We start from the raw sequence: 15,793 nt of genomic DNA on the forward strand, positions 1-15,793 counted from the left end.
ACCGCCAGCCAGAGGCCATTGGGCTTTGCCGTGGTCCTTGCCCATCATTATATCGAGCATTTGCAGCCTTGCACAAGCCTTTCAGCTACTGATGTAACCCATCCAGGCACATATAATTGCCACAAGCCTGTAAAGCCAGTATTGGTCTTTTTGTCGGGGGACTTAAGTCTTGGTATCCTAGTACCCGTACTATACAACGAGATTCATATCTACGCTCACTTGGAGCCTTGGGGATCATAAGCTTGCACTTCAATCTCCACCCTCATCACATCACCGCCGCCAAGCTTGACGACTCCAACGCATGTCCAGAGAGACTTGTGGTTGGGCATCCATTTCTCGAAATTTCGAATCATAGCATTCATTGCCCGATCATCCAGCGGGATGTGGTAAGAATTGACTCTGAACACCTGCTCCCAGCCCTTGCCGCCGGCCTCCTTGAGGATGTGGTCGACGTTAGCAAAGGCCTGGTCGATTTGTTCGTCGATATCCTCAAATATCACCCCGGTCTCGTATTTCCAGCCACCTGGAAGGTCATATTAGCCTCTTCTCAGTCATATTATCCTAACGGAGACAAAGATTGGACGCACCTTGGCCTGAGATGTGAATGACGTCACCAACACGAACGACTTGGTTATACTTGTAGCGCTCCAGGTTGTCCTGTCCGTGTCCGGCGGGGGTGGTGTATCTAAGGTTTGACATTGTGAAGCGCTCGGTATGTGTAGGTTTTTGTGTGTGTTGATCTTGTTGCTAGAAGCTCTGATCAAGAGACTGATGTGCTCAAATTTGTGACTGGAGAAAAAGTTGATAAATGAAGAAAGCAATGGGTTTTTTTTCGTTTGTCGAGAGAGTCGAATTCGACAGATAGGATGGGTTGTTGGTCTTTTAAAACCTTTGCCATTGCACGTGGATGAGGCTGGCGGCCGGAATATAATTTCCTATGCCCGGCGGTTGCCGAAGGGTTGGTTAGTGGAGATCCCGCGCTGGCCCTGCACTTGATGTGGAGGTCGATGCGCCTGGGATGCCCGCGACCAGCAAGAGAAACTCGGGCCTAGTTCATGGAGATCATGGGCGGAAGAAGCCCGGGCGCTACTGCAACCTTCCCGCGGTCGCCACGATGTACTACGCCTGCTTCTTCACCTGCTTAGAGACCACTGCCTCTCTAACTCACTAAGGCGGCCAACTGTTTGGAACAATGTGTCGCGTAGGTCATCTTGCCTCGTTCGAGTTCTCAAAAATCAATCTTTGACGCTGCAGCTCATTCTCAAGGCCAATCACTTTGTCTTAAATACAAGAGGTTATTGTTGGAGGACCAACAAATCACAATCGGATATTTCTCCCAGGAACTTATTTTGATTGACCCCATTGGAACTGGACAAAGGCGCTGTCCCGCGAGGAACCAGCTACAGGCAGCCCTTTCTGGAGGGCTCATGTATCGTCCCATGCCATCCCTTTTGCGCAGAAGAAAACCGCGAGGGTGAGAAGTGTACTGTAAATAATATTGCCATCATGTCGTTCGAGGCATGAGCCCGTCATAACGAACGCCATTCTCCGATGCTGCTGTGAACATATCTATGCCGTCTGAGGTCGCGCCGACCTGGAATCTTTTCCAGGACTTCTGACGATCTGAAGTGTTCCCCAGAAACAAACAAATAACATTCATGTGCAAGTTAGTCAATTCATTGCACGCCGAATATCCAGCTTCCATCCAGACTTCCTTGCGTAGAAGCTGCTGGGGTACGTATTGTGTGTATTGTATTCCCTACTTAAAGACCAGCTTCTCTAATGGGCCATGGTGGCCACCCTTTCGGAAAATTCTGTCACATGCACGATCATTCTGTCAGCACCCCGTGGTCTTCTGGCTTGTCGATCCCATCATTTCCTTCGATTGGTAGCTATCGTCAAATCAAGTCCGTCGTGAAATGGATTCGGCGATTAGCTAGGATATGTCTGGATCGCGATATGGTTGATAGATTGCACAGGCCGCACACGAGGTATTCTTCGCACATTTGTGGACCCAATAGCAAATGACTGTACTAAAATCAAGACCTACATAGGGAATAAAAAAAGTGCCGACAGGTGAACATGCACTCGTGATATCTAGCGCGGGTAAATATAGTACACCCTATATATGATGAACACTCCGTATCACTGGATAATCACCCGGCTAATACAAAGCTTGATTGATTTTGGGCGATCTTCCGAACACTCCTTGGATCTCGGTATTTGATTCCAGATCCAGAAGAAACATTCAAAGCGCATTCCGTTTTTACTAGATAGCGGGACAACAAGGAACCAACAACCAAATTGACGCAACTTGGACCAAATCCAACCCTATAAGAGTCGCATGAGGTCAGATTGTCACTCCCTAGCTCACTTGCTTCCACAAGCCTCCGACTCTCAAGTGTTACCAGTATCTACCGCCAAGATGAAGTGGTTCTCCGCAGCAGCATTGTCTCTCGTCGCGCCTGTTCAGGCCGGCCTTCGTTTCCAGTGTTCGACTCTAACGATTCAACGTCTGGACCCGGTTGTCCAACCAGGCCAGATCCCGTCCTCTCATGTCCACCACATTGTGGGCGGAAACGCCTTCAATGCTACTATGGAGGGAGACGTTGGTGCCAGGGCTACCTGCACCACGTGCGAAATGGCAGAGGACTTTTCCAACTACTGGACGGCTGCTTTGTATTTCAAGCACCCCACCAATGGCTCTTACCATCTGGTCCCAGTCATTCCTGTCGACCCTGGCAACCTCGACGGCTACTCCGGCACAAAAGGTGGACTTACTGTCTACTACAGCCAGACGGACTTGACCCGGGACAACATCGCACAGAATCCCGTCAAGTCATTCCCACCGGTAATACAACTCATTGTTCTGTGGATTTTGAGAGCAATAATCTAACACATATTAGGGTTTCCGGATGACGGTGGGCAACCCAACTATCACCTCCAACCAACACGTCGGCTTGCGTTACCAGTGTCTTCAGGGTGGTTTCAATAGAGGCCCGGAATTGAGTGACTTCCCGGCGCAGGCATGCCCTGGCGGTCTCTTCGTCACTCAGCACTTCCCTGCGTTCGTGATTACTCGATACCAACATTCCTTCAGCTTGTACTGACTGGAGCTAGATGCTGGGATGGTAAGAATCTTGATAGTTCAGACCACCAGTCGCATGTGTACAACACCATCACCCAAGACGGGTTCGTCAATGCACCCAAGTGCCCCTCAACTCATCCTGTTCGGATGCCACAGGTCAGTGCTATTCAACTATTCGATCGATTCAGCCAGTATGTTGTAAAGAGTAACGCTAAACGTCGTACTACAGGTCGTTTTCGAAACTGTTTGGGACACCACGAAATTCAACAGCATGTGGACCTCAGGGGCACCCAACCCCTTTGTCTGGAGTTTTGAGGGCACCGCAGCCGGAACCCACGCTGATTACATGTTTGGTTGGAAGGGCGACGCGCTTCAACGCGCCATGAACAAATCTGAATGCTTCTATGATGGCTGCGGCTCCATCACAAAGCAGCAGATGAGTGTTGCCAACCAATGCACCATTAAGCAGACGGTGCAAGAGCAAACTGATGGATGTAAGTATTGAAACTCTCACTAATCCCCATATTCTAACACGTCACAGGGCTCGCCAAGCTTCCCGGCATGTAATGTCCCGCCAAGGGCGATGAGGATTTGCCGGACTCGGATTCCATAGCGATTCTTTTCAGATATGTCAAGTAGAAGTTCATTGTACCGATGTCATGGGTCTTTAAGTTCGCTTCAGTTGGATGGGTCGTACGTACCAATACACATTCGCTATATTTAGCTCATAGCCCAATGCTAGTGATTTGCTGATCGTGCTTAATATTTGATTTAGTGCTCTCGTGAAGTGCCATTGTTCCCAATCAACATGTAACTGCCCTTCGTTACCTCTCTCATGGGTCGAGAACCTTTCTTGACAGGCGTTATACATATTCAAGGTTCCTAGATAGGATAATGTTACTGCTGGTGACGGTATGACATCGTACTCTAAAAGCCATTAGTTCCAGTCAATTCATTGTCGTTATCACCCGTCAAACTCTCTCGCAACTTATATATTTAATAAGTGTAACGAGAGATTACTGAATATTGAAAAACGAAGTTGAAATAGATATAAAGGAGAGAGTATGTGGAACCTCGATTCGTAGCACATAAGTTCCAAGCCTTATCCAAATGCAGGAAACTAGCCACATTACGACATGCGAGATTATTTGGAGTCCTGCTTGATCAGTTTTCTCAGGAACAGGCTCAAGCGATACAGGCGCTGATCCCGTAGCCCTTCTCGCTCCAACTTCAGATCTATGCTTGTAAGGACAGCTTCTTCCAAGACCGTGATATCCACTTCCACAAGATCAGAAAGACCATACAACACCATTGTTTTTATTGGCATTTCTACGACCTTGTCCTGGGTGGCCTTATTAATGACGAACAGGGTCGGATCGTAGATATAAGATAAGAGAAATTTCCCCGGCGCCATCACTTCGGCCATTTCGAAGATACGACATCCGATGACGCCTTTGACGTGGATAGGTGAGCCTTCATCTTTGCCTGCATTACCGCGCCGCTCAAAGTAGAAGGTGCTCGCCACCAGCTCACACTCTATGGCGTGGATGCGGCACTTCTCGTCCTTGTCCTGTAGCCACCTCCGCGTGTTCTGGACAAGGGACTTAACCTTGTCAACGGCATCCAACATTGGCGGCTCCTCTCCGAGATCAATGTTGATCCGATGCAGTCGATCCGACCAGCCCGGATCCTTTTGCCATTCCCGAACGGCTTGGTCGTACCGTCTGTCACAATCAATGTTCAACGCTTATCTTCAGCCTAAAATTCTTGCTTCGCAATCGGGCCGGCTCGGCCAACCTGTGTGGCACCATATATAGCAGGCTACTGGGAGACAAGGCCGGCGAGGCTCGCAGCCACTCGTTCGACTGCCAATTGCTGTGAGCCGCAATGTGTGACCAAAGGTATGAGCCGATGGAGGGAAGGGCAGTTCACCGGGTACACACCATTATCGGAGTTCAGGCTAATTATGCTGAGTTGATCAAATGTATAATTGGGCTCTGCCATAAGAGGAAGCTTGATCTCTGCCTTGAACTCCACTCTCTCCTAAGCCGGACATTGAACTCAACTCCATCCACACTTGTGTAACAAGAAGAAGCAGAGCCAGCTCACTGATCTCCAAAATACGTAAGTCATGGTATTAAGCAGCTGGAGAAGAAGAAAATGTGTCGACTACAGCGACGACTGGACACAAAGAGTGGTGGAACAAAGACCCTTCGATTGCGGGTCTTCCGACTGGGGCGTTTGGACTCGAGGAAGACCTCGATTACAAACTATGATTGCGAGCAACGTTACCAACCCTAGAGAAGAGTGTTGCGTTGCCATCTCTCGGAACGATTGCATCATTACGCAGAGGTTGACACACTGGTTGCCACGTAAAGGGGCACATGACATATAGCTTGGTGACAAAGGCGAGGACTACAAACCATGTGTAGGTTTCGTGTGTGCTAAACGCAATGAAACGTGTTTCCATGTCGGGTATTTACTCTACCTAGATGATGCTCTGATTGGATTCTACCTGACTTGTCACCCGAAGAGATTGATAAGAAGAAAGAGCCAACAAGTCTGAAATCCTACCTCGGCGTCTCATTCAATTTGGCTGTCAGATTGCAGAACATCACGCCTCCGAGAAACAGAATTGCCAGATAACAGATGACAAGCCTCAGGATGAAAATGCTTGAATGGAGTAAGCCCACGTAGCTATCGATCTTCTTGGCATGGGGGTCCCTCCGCGCTTTGCAGCGAGTGATCTCTTTTGCCCGTTGTCCCCAGCCTGGGCTCATTCCTGCCGAGCGAGTCCATGGTGGAGTGGGCACTGAAGGATGTCTTAAGGCTGTGAATCAATTGCAAAACCGCGAGGCAAGTGGACCCAAAGACCAATGAAAATGGAGGACTCTGCGGGCGGCCCACGAGGGTGCATCTCATCGGGATTGGCAACCTTGTCTGCCATGCGAGACATGCGCGATTGTTGGTGGCGTCGATTCCTTCCGGGCCGTTGTTGGTCGGGATGGCGGAAGACTCAGGGCGTTCCTGAATCCTGATGATGTCTGTCTGACGGTCTGCCTGTCTTCTAAGGGTCGCACAAAAATATGACAAAGAACCTTGTTGGAACGAGGGAGCACCTGAGTAGGTTGTCGTTGGCGCTCAGGATACGGGAGGGTTGGGCCCGATGGCTGTCAGTGGCGGCGCCCAAGCCGTGAACGCCTCATTTCTTCGCCCTCTCGGATATAAGCAGACACTGTAGACAAGACCATCTATGTCTCAAGAGGTCTCGGAGGGGAGACAATTGAGGCTCGTCTAACCTGCAGGGGCTGGTGTATGATGCAATTCTGCCCATCCCACTCATGCAAGAATCAAAAGAAGCAAGTTGCCCCTCAATCCTTCGGCTCTCGTTGGACCCTGAGATGGGCTGCGTGATGCTGCATGTCTGACCCGTGGAACATGGCAACGACAGCTTGCTCCATTCTCCGTGCAGAGGGGCGGGTCACCCACCGCGGAGAAGAGTGGTCTTGGGCCAGAGACGAGATCCGGAGCGGCTTGGAAGATGAGATCTGTACGACCTAACCCTCGTGGGCGACGGTCGGGCACAGTCGAGATGGCGTCAGGTGGGCCAATCACAGACTCGACTCGAGCACAAATTACCCAAGTTGCTGGGATGGGCGACGCCAAGACGATGAACGGTACTTTTGTAAGTTCAGCTCTGGCACCCATCGGGCATAGCGCCCTTCTCTTGTGCCGTCCTCCCAATCGACCAGCTCTCGACCAGCCCATGAAGCCCATGAGCCAGCCCATGCAGCCGTATCCGCATCGGCTCCCACCCACACCAACGCCAATTCCCACCACCCCGGTAGTAGCCCGCAGCCCGGCCCCTCCCCCCAAAGATGACATCGAGTCCCGTCTGCTGTGCCGCTCTCCGGCATCGCGAGAGACCTGCAATCTGCCATCTCCTTTTCGTCATGATCAGGCCCCGACCAGGACCCTGAGAACATGGCATATTATCGCGACCACAGAGACACAAGACCGCACCCAACCCATAACGCCGAGGACGAGCGCGCCCTGTCGTGTGACACGAGCTGAACGGGAGGCAATCTGACAAATACATGACTGTGCTTTGTTTGCCTGCGCGGTGGTAAAGAGGGGATACAGGCAACGACAACACACGAAAAGACACACAAGGACCCGAGAGACTCGACAGACCATGGCGACCAAATCGCAGTTCCACCACCAGTTCCCTCCAGGCATGATGGACCCCACGCCGACGCAGACATACCATCAGAACGAGAGGCAGCAGGAGGAAGTCTACGAGGAGGTTGTGCAGCAGATTAACCCGTACTACGCCTCCATGAACTTCGCCATACCCAACCTGCCCGCCGCGAATTCGCATTTTCAAGCCGCAGCATGGCAGTGCGAGCCCAATAACATGATGTGGATGGAGGCTCTTCAGCCGTGGCCGACCAACGGCATGCTCAACGCGACCGAGCCCATGTACTCCGACTGGCAGACGAATGCGACGCCGGCCTGGGAGTTCCAAAGCCACAATGCCTTCGCCAGCTTACAGAATGCCCAGGCGTTTCCCATAGACTCTCCATCTCCAGTCCGAGTCGACAACGCATTTCCTCCGCCGCCGCAGCCGCAACAACAGCAGCAATTCCAGCAGCAATTTCCTGCCAACAACACGTGGAGTACCGGCTGGGTAGAGGAGATTCCTTCGGCTGCACCTGTCGACGACGTCAAGCTATCGGTAGAAGCTATGCCAGATGCTATGACAATCCAAGCACCAGTACCCATACATGCGCCAGTCCCGGTTGCTGCCCAGGCGGCTCCTACCCGGCGGCAAAGAGCCCCTACGCCCACGATAGAATTTCCCGAATATACTACCCCTATCGCCGGAGGTCCGGTCGAGCCGTTGCCAGTCCCGGTCCGAGTCGAGAAGCGCAGGAGGGCGCCGACCCCCACGATAGACTTCGACGAATATGCGACGCCCTTCTTTGAACCTACCCCTATACCACAGGCTGCAATAGCAGCGCCTCCTCCCGGGTCGCCCGTCGCCGCGCAACCTGCGCCTGTTCGGCGGGGCTCCCCCGCCAAAGCACGGCGTGGCTCCCAGACCGTCTTCAAGACCCAATCAGCCAACTCAAAACGAGGACACTATGCATCCGACGTCTGGGAAAAGCACAAGCCCGTGATCCAGAAGTTGTATATCGAGGAGGGAAAGCCTCTGAGGGAAGTCATCAGGACCATGGAGACGGAACACAAGTTCCCGGCAACGTATGTGTCTGCACCATCTTTTCAAGTGAATGGTAGTTCTAACATTTAGCAGTCAGAGGATGTACAAAGCCCGCTTCAAGCAGTGGGGCTTCGTAAAGAATAATACTGAGAAAGTGGTTTCTCAAATCCTCAAGACAAAGTTCCAGCGTGACGCAGCGGGCAAGCTGTCGCAGTTTACTCGTAATGGCAAAGATGTCAACCTGCAGAACTACCTCCAACGCAAAGGACTGACCGAGTACGATCTGGTCGACTTCTCCACCGGCGTGGCAGAGGACGCTCTTGTGCACGTCCGGTGTCGCACACCCCCGCTCGACCTTCCCGAGGATCTGCGTCTACCGGACCGTCTACGCTTCCAGGACTCGCTGGTCATGAGCTTCAAGCGGGCGTTCTTGCTGTGGCGGCAGGAGGAGCAAGAGAGTGCATTCGGGCTACAGGCGACTGTCTTTACGTGGCGTGTCACTGACTTCCCGCACCTGTCGAATTTGATCGAGTCGGCGAGACTGATCCGCAGCGGCGAGGGCGCACAGGGCGTGGCGGCTCTGAACCAGGCCTTCTGGTCGATGAACACGTACTTCGGCTCCATGGACGCCACCTCCTCGTTCTACTTCTTCTTCCACCGCCAGAGCAGGTGCTGGCAGGACGACTCGAGGATCGCCTTGGCCGTGTGGAAGTTCCTTGCGGCGTATGCCAGCGCTAGGAACCATAACAACCACCCGCTGTTCCACACTTTTAAGCTGATGTACGAGGTCGTGCAGAAGGAGGGCGTGCCGGGTCTGAGGGAGCTGCTGCAGGAGAGCTCCAGTACGGTAGCTGATGAGCTGGAGAAGTCGTTTGGAAGGGATCACTGGCTCAAGGATCTGATCTGGCATCGTTGCTTCCCCGAGAAGTCTAAGCTGAGGCATTTGCAGCTGATTAGAGACCTGAGGGATCATGGCCCTACAAGGAAGATTGTGAGAAGGCTGTATTGAGGCAATGCGGTCTGCTGTCAAAATTTTGGACAGTGTCAGGCAATGAGGATATTGTGGTTTTTATTAGCGTTGCATCTACTGCACATGGTTACTTGGGACAAGGCCATCATTATCACTCGTATCTAATACGATCTGAATATCAAGATCCTTTGAGATCACCCACCATGTCAGCCACAGGAAGTGCGGCTCTTCATACGCCGTCCACGACAGGGTTCCAGAATAAGCCCTGGGGATCCCACTTCTCCTTCAGCCTCCTGATGTCCTCCCTCATTTGTTCTGGCCACACCGTGCTCAAATCCAACCTCTTACTCAAATTTGCAGCGAACCCAGTGACTCTCATTTGCTCCTCATCGCTGGCCAGGATCCCGTCACTATCTTTACCAGAGTGCCCCTGCTTGCGAACAATACTCAACATCCTCTGCGCCCAGTCCCTGGACTGCTCCTCTACGCCCTCCTCCGTCCACCATGGCACGGCCTGCACGAATATCTTCCTCCCACGGATCGCCCGTGGAAAGAATTTCCCTTCGGCGGCGTCATGCTCAAGCATGCCCTTTGTGCTCTTCGCAGCTATGATGAAGTAACTACTCTTCGCCTGAGGCGTCTCGTCGCCGAACCTAACCCACCTCTCAAACGCCTCGACAACAGACGCCGCTGGTACCGAGTCAACCCACGCCGCATAATTCTCCTTCCAGTCACCATGACGATTCAGCGGCTCCGACATGTCATTCATCTCGCCTACCGCCGTGGTCCCCGTCTCAGCCACAACAGCCTGCGCCGTGGACTCCGTCTCAAACGTCGCTGCAGAAGCCACCTCCGCCTCGTCCGCAGGGCCCAAGAAGCTCACGCTGAGGACAACCACTGGCGAGCCCGGCCTAGGCGCCGACGGCGGCGCCCGCATGAAAAGCAGCACGGCCGACAGCCTCGGCCCCGGATCCTGCAGCCGCGCAAACAGCCCCGCCGCGGCCGCGATCCCAGCAGGCGCGAAGACGAGCTTCCGCGTCCAGACCTTGTCCCCGTCCATGCGTAACTCCTTCACCGGCCACGCGCGCAGCGTCAGCTCCGTGACGACGCCGAAGCCGAAGCCAGCGCCGCAGAGCACGTTGAACAGCTCCCCACGCTCGCCGTCCATACCCGGTGTCAGGGTGAGGACCCCGCCGTCCGCCGTGATCAGGCGCACCCGCACCAGGTTGTCCACCGCCAGCCCCCGCAGCCCGTTGAGCGCGGAGCTGCCGCCGGCGAGGCAGAAGCCCGCCATGCCGACGGCGTTGGAGTTGGGCACGCACGTGAGCCATCCCCTCGCGGCGAGGGCGCGCAGCACCGTGCCTGCTGTCGTGCCGCCGCCGATGGTGACCGTGCCGGCTTCCTCGTCTAGGCTGACGGAGCTGAAGTGGGGGTTCAGGTCGACGTAGGTTGTGTTCTCTGTGATGGGCACGAAGGTCCCGTGCCCGCCTGCTGCGGGGATGACTTTGAGGTTGTGCTGTGCTGCGTGCGCGAGGATTGCGTGGATGTCGATTTCCGAGGTGGGTGTTTCTATCTGTGCGGGCGGGTGGACGTTTGTGCGCGACCAGCGTGAGGGGACGGGTTTTTGTGTTGACATTGCTGTTTTCAAGATGACTCTTTTTTGTGGTGACTTCTGTCTGCGGAGGCTTTGTCTTTTTGTTGGATTATATTGTATGTTGTCTGTCGGGTCATTTCTAATGGCCAAGGGGCCAATAGATGCTTTTTTATCAACCAACACTTGCAAACGTGGCTCAGAAGGGTCACGCTCACATCAGCAAAACTCTTCAATCAAAACAGACTCAATAATATTCTGAAATACTGCACGCCCAATATGGCCAAGCGTAGGAATGAAGCCGACGAAATCAGCACTACCAAGACGTGCAAGCTCAAACTGATTTGGATCCCTAAATCAGCTTCATGGCCGTAGCCCACTGGCCGACAGCAACGGTCCACGATTCACACTAACAATAAAATGACAAAGCCTTCGAGCAGGACGACCAACGTGCAGGGAGGTCAGGTCAGCTTCACGATCGCCAATCTGCTGGAACGTATTTACCTACTCTGAAACCCTTGCCGCATGCGAATAAGAATAGGGCCAAAAGACCTCGATCCGCAAGCACCAATGTAAAAAGCCACCCCACCGCCTTTCACGAAATCCGCTCATTCTCTGCAAATTCGTGTCCTCCAGCCAAGGCAATGGATTCACTTTCAGACACTCGTCCGCCATCACCGGTGAGGGACTTTCCGCCTTCAGGGTTCGAAGTCGTCGATGAGTACGAAAAGCTTGACGAGGAGAAGTACGCCTGGTACTCAGTCGAGATGTGGTATCCTGTGCAGATTGGGGAGGTCTTCCAAAACCAATACCAAGCCATCACTAAGATCGGCTATGGGACAGCATCAACTAGTTGGCTTTGTCGCGATCTTATGTATACTCAAAGATTTTCCAGTCATAATAGCTGTTTCAGGTGTCCGCTATTGACTGTCGCCTAGAAATCATCGATACGTCGCGCTCAAGGTCTACTGCACTGATTCACAGCAGGCCAATCGGGAGACTGCAGCGCTTGAGCACATCGAATCAGTCCTGGCTAGCCCGGATGGGGCAGAGCATACGGGCCAGGAATTCATCCGCAGGTTGCTTGACAGATTTACAGTGTCAAATCCCAGGGCTGTGCAGCCCAAGCCCAATATTTGTCTCGTTTACAAACCAATGGGCATGTCACTGTCTGAGATGGCAACCTATTCCTACGACGACGGAATGCCCGTGGATGTGGTTAAGGGCATCACGATGTACCTTCTTGCAGCCCTTGATTTCCTTCATTCGAAGGCCAACCTCGTTCATACTGGTAAGCTCAGACTTGACCCAAGCGCTGACTTGGTCTGACCTTCCTCGGCAGATCTTCAAGACGGAAATGTCATGTTTTCAATCGAGTCTGAGACTAGCCTCCAAGACGTCGTGGAAGAGGAGCTCAATCACCCGTCTCCCCGGAGTTTTCACAAGGACGGCCACATCATCTTCAGGTCTCGCGAGATCCTCACTAGCGACATCGAGTACCCGACAATTTGCGATTTCGGCGAGGCGAGGTTTGGTAAGGATGAGTACGAGGAGCATGCGATGCCGGACAGGTACCGCGCACCTGAGATCCTGCTTCACTTGCCGTGGACCAACAAAATCGACATTTGGGCATTGGGCTTGATGGTAAGTTCCCCAGTCCTATGCCCTTGTGAACTGCGCGTCTTCAGCTAACGGGAAGGTATCTGAAACAGATCTGGAGCATGGTAGAGGGCACAAATTTGTTTAGGGGGTCCCACGGCGGTAGGTGGGAGCCAGCTTCACCACATATGGCGCGAATGGTGAGTCTGCTTGGTCAGCCGCCACAACATATGCTGGATCAGACCGCTGCAATAGATAAATTCTTCGACGCAAATGGTGCGTAATATCCTAGTCGATAATTGCGCGGCATAACCAGCCTTGGCGATCGCCTTGCTGACTCTTAATTTCTGTGCCAGGGAAACTAAAAGAAAACCACCAATTCGGCCCAACTTCCTTGGAGGAAGAGGAGACGAAACTTCAGGGGGATGAAAGCGGGAGTTCTTACGGATTATTGGGCGTATGCTACAGTGGGATCCAAGTAGAAGACCATCTGCGAGGGAACTAGCCGAGGAACCGTGGCCACAGTCGGGACTCAGCGACGGAGAAGATACAGATTGAGAGCCAGAACTAGACTCATGATTTTGGATTAGATTGGATATGAAATCTTAGTTGATTCGAAGGGTTTAATATGTATGGACTTCTCCTCCCTTACTTTAGCACAATCACATTCTGACCTTACAATTATTCCGCATTCAGGGGCAGCTGAACCGGAGGGCATAGAAGTATATTAAAATTGACCCATAACACTTCTCCCTACTGTATGATGATCTCCTATTAGATTATATCTACCTAGGTAGGTGTGCTCCATCCTTTTGATCCTTTTATGATACCCTATTCCGTTTTGTACGGCTTCTTGTAACCAGTCGTTCTCCCATTCTCCAATCACCCGGCCTGTCAGCAAAATCCTGAAGGACGGAAACCGCCTCTTCAACCGTCATCTTTCCGATAAGCTCTCCATCAGTCTGAGCCCAGGCTTTGAGCTCCGACAGACAGTTCGCGAGATCACCCGCGTGTGCAGGAGCAGTCAGCTCCAGGAACTCTTTCAAGTCTACCAACTCGAGCCTGTCTGGATTGGCCACGGCTTCTTGAAGATGGAGAGGCTCCCCCTTGGGACCCCCCTTGGAGCGCACCAGAGCCACTTGAAATCGCGTTTTCGGAGGCTGCTGATCATCCTCTGTTTCTTCGATAGGACTTTGAATCATGACTGCGGTCCAGCCCACGGGATGAATATTGCGGGCGGGGGGCACCGATAGTTGCGCCCAGTCGTTGATGCGTGAGACGGCTTCTGCCGGTATAGGACTCACCTCAGTGGATGATTCCAAAGTATTGAGGGACGAAGGGGCGCAGGCAAACATGAGAGGCACATCGACCTCCCACGGCGTCATTGCGGGCCCCTCCGGGTTTTGGAACTTGCTCTTGATGAGAGTCAGGAGACCTGTGACAAAGCGGACTGGGGTGAGCAAGGCGTCACCCAAGAAGAAATCCGCCAACCAGTTCTCAATAATCTCAGGTGCGGGAGGGAGTCCAGAAGCAAAATGAAAACCTGGTCTATACTTTCGGAACCCTTGGAAAAGTAGTTGGATTACCGGAAACGTGTTCCAGTAGCAGGGACCGATTTCGAGTTCCCGGGGCAACCAGCTCTGCTCTCGAAGGCCCTGGGAGAATGCAGAGCCTAGAACGAGTCTTTGAGAAATGAACGGCTTCCTGGAACACTTTGCAAGAGACATAATCATCGTCATCATCTGAGATGCGCTGTCAGTCGAGCGATCCGGGCGACAAAGAAGGTACAAGTTATCGAGTCCGAGATGATGGATGGCAGAGAGGATGTGCTTGCTATCGCGGCTAGAGTCGAAGCCGGAGAAGTTGAGTGTCTTGACACCTCTCAAAGCCTCACTGTTCGCAAGAGAGTCGAGATCATCTGCGGCTATCTTGCCTTGGAACGGCGTGAAATCAAAACTCTTTTCTCCTGCAAAGGCCTTTTGGAGGATCTGGACTGCAGCCGGTGATTTGGCGAGAGCTTCGGCGTGCTCGATAAGATATTGCTGCATGTCGCGTGTGAAGCCACGAAACAGCATGGGCTTATCCAGCAGTTTCAAGTCCGGGGGACCATCGCTCGACAGTAATTCCGGAAACAGCTTGTCCTGGCAAAGGGATCGAAGTGATCGCACTGATTTCTTTTTCGAATATAACTTTGCAAGCCCAACGTTTTGCTCGTCTGTGTCGGAGGTCGTCTGCCAATTACTTTTCGGCCAGCAGTCTGATCAGGACATGTCAGCAAAAAACGCTCAACAATAAATAGAGTCGTGTTCAAGTGATTTCAAGACGGTGATGGAGTGAATTGGGGTCCGTATTCGCTCAGCAATCACCAGTTGCAGCACGGCTTTGGACGGATGTGTAGGCGTGGATAGGATATTGAGTCTGACTTACCTACAAGGGCGGCCGATTCGACGAGGGCATATTCATTGAGCGCGTACGCATCCTTGAATCTTCTATCGATGGGGAAAATGCCATTGTGGTATGGTCTCGTGTAGGTCAGCCCATCCAGAGGCGTATGTATTGGCACCTCTTGTGCCGATGCCATGTTGCGGCTGTCCACAAAGCAGTATCGAACATTGCTCAGCTCGGTGATGTCGAGGATCAAGGTGCCCGCTGTCTCATGTTAGCATACTGAAATAAAGCTTTACGAATGCATTCTTCAAAGGGAGGGGACGAAATCTTACCAAATCCTCCCCGTCCACCGTTGTATTTTGTCCCAAAGGGATTTTCTCGCACATTCATGCGGCGTCTAGTATCCGGTTTATAGGAAGCACCCACGATCAAGCAAGTCGTGATGAATGGGAACGGACAAATTTTGGGGTCCTTTTCTTTACTTTTGACATGGCGCAAGATCACATTTTTGATGTCCATTTTTGACACAGTCTCGAAGAAGTCGGCCGCAAATGCGAGCTCTTGCTGGATAGGGGCTCGGTTGGCCTCATCAGAGAAGATGCGCAGGAGACGGTAGCAGATGGACAGAGCCGGGATGTCGCAAAGCACTTGAATAATAAAAGTAAGCAAATCCGTGAGATCACAATGTGAGGTATAGTGAAGATGCAGAACATGACATCTATAGGTGAATAGGGGAGAACCTCTCAAATGCTTACATATATCGCATGCGGAGGCAAGGGAGCGGTAACGCTGCCCCTTTTTGGGCCGCGCAATAACAAAGATTTGGTGACTCTCGCGCATTGTGATCAAACAAGGTATTCACCTTGAACTTTTGTCAGATCGTGTATAGTGTTGATGCTTGTTGGCTAGCAGGTTGAACGTCTGGGCTGTAGG

The 15,793-nt window shown here is 52.4% G+C and overlaps 7 protein-coding genes across 7 annotated transcripts; 3 read left to right on the forward strand and 4 right to left on the reverse strand.

Moving 5' to 3' along the window:
* Positions 1 to 215: 215 nt before the first annotated feature.
* Positions 216 to 699, reverse strand: J7T55_007200 (uncharacterized protein; the record flags this gene model as incomplete). Its single annotated transcript, XM_053133905.1, has 2 exons — positions 216 to 523; positions 588 to 699. 2 exons carry the CDS (start codon positions 697 to 699, stop codon positions 216 to 218), a joined length of 420 nt encoding a protein of 139 aa, XP_052988244.1.
* A 1,726-nt stretch (positions 700 to 2,425) lies between these two features.
* On the forward strand, positions 2,426 to 3,655 carry J7T55_007201 (uncharacterized protein; the record flags this gene model as incomplete). Its single annotated transcript, XM_053133906.1, has 5 exons — positions 2,426 to 2,833; positions 2,907 to 3,067; positions 3,121 to 3,244; positions 3,318 to 3,582; positions 3,630 to 3,655. The coding sequence occupies 5 exons, from the start codon at positions 2,426 to 2,428 to the stop codon at positions 3,653 to 3,655; spliced, it is 984 nt and encodes a 327-aa protein (XP_052988245.1).
* A 577-nt stretch (positions 3,656 to 4,232) lies between these two features.
* On the reverse strand, positions 4,233 to 5,034 carry J7T55_007202 (uncharacterized protein; the record flags this gene model as incomplete). The annotated part of the gene is made up of 3 exons (XM_053133907.1): positions 4,233 to 4,812; positions 4,886 to 4,953; positions 5,032 to 5,034. The coding sequence occupies 3 exons, from the start codon at positions 5,032 to 5,034 to the stop codon at positions 4,233 to 4,235; spliced, it is 651 nt and encodes a 216-aa protein (XP_052988246.1).
* Positions 5,035 to 7,283: 2,249 nt separating this feature from the next.
* J7T55_007203 (uncharacterized protein) lies at positions 7,284 to 9,321 on the forward strand (the record flags this gene model as incomplete). Its single annotated transcript, XM_053133908.1, has 2 exons — positions 7,284 to 8,353; positions 8,406 to 9,321. 2 exons carry the CDS (start codon positions 7,284 to 7,286, stop codon positions 9,319 to 9,321), a joined length of 1,986 nt encoding a protein of 661 aa, XP_052988247.1.
* A 190-nt stretch (positions 9,322 to 9,511) lies between these two features.
* Positions 9,512 to 10,918, reverse strand: J7T55_007204 (FAD-binding domain-containing protein; the record flags this gene model as incomplete). The annotated part of the gene is made up of 1 exon (XM_053133909.1): positions 9,512 to 10,918. The coding sequence occupies one exon, from the start codon at positions 10,916 to 10,918 to the stop codon at positions 9,512 to 9,514; it is 1,407 nt and encodes a 468-aa protein (XP_052988248.1).
* Positions 10,919 to 11,517: 599 nt separating this feature from the next.
* J7T55_007205 (uncharacterized protein) lies at positions 11,518 to 12,756 on the forward strand (the record flags this gene model as incomplete). Its single annotated transcript, XM_053133911.1, has 4 exons — positions 11,518 to 11,747; positions 11,812 to 12,164; positions 12,216 to 12,517; positions 12,586 to 12,756. 4 exons carry the CDS (start codon positions 11,518 to 11,520, stop codon positions 12,754 to 12,756), a joined length of 1,056 nt encoding a protein of 351 aa, XP_052988249.1.
* A 537-nt stretch (positions 12,757 to 13,293) lies between these two features.
* Positions 13,294 to 15,700, reverse strand: J7T55_007206 (uncharacterized protein; the record flags this gene model as incomplete). Its single annotated transcript, XM_053133912.1, has 4 exons — positions 13,294 to 14,613; positions 14,904 to 15,121; positions 15,193 to 15,507; positions 15,616 to 15,700. The coding sequence occupies 4 exons, from the start codon at positions 15,698 to 15,700 to the stop codon at positions 13,294 to 13,296; spliced, it is 1,938 nt and encodes a 645-aa protein (XP_052988250.1).
* Positions 15,701 to 15,793: the final 93 nt, after the last annotated feature.

This window comes from Diaporthe amygdali, assembly GCF_026229845.1.
Source record: "Diaporthe amygdali strain CAA958 chromosome Unknown NODE_40_length_369474_cov_65_526704, whole genome shotgun sequence".
NCBI classification, from domain to species: Eukaryota; Fungi; Ascomycota; class Sordariomycetes; order Diaporthales; family Diaporthaceae; genus Diaporthe; species Diaporthe amygdali.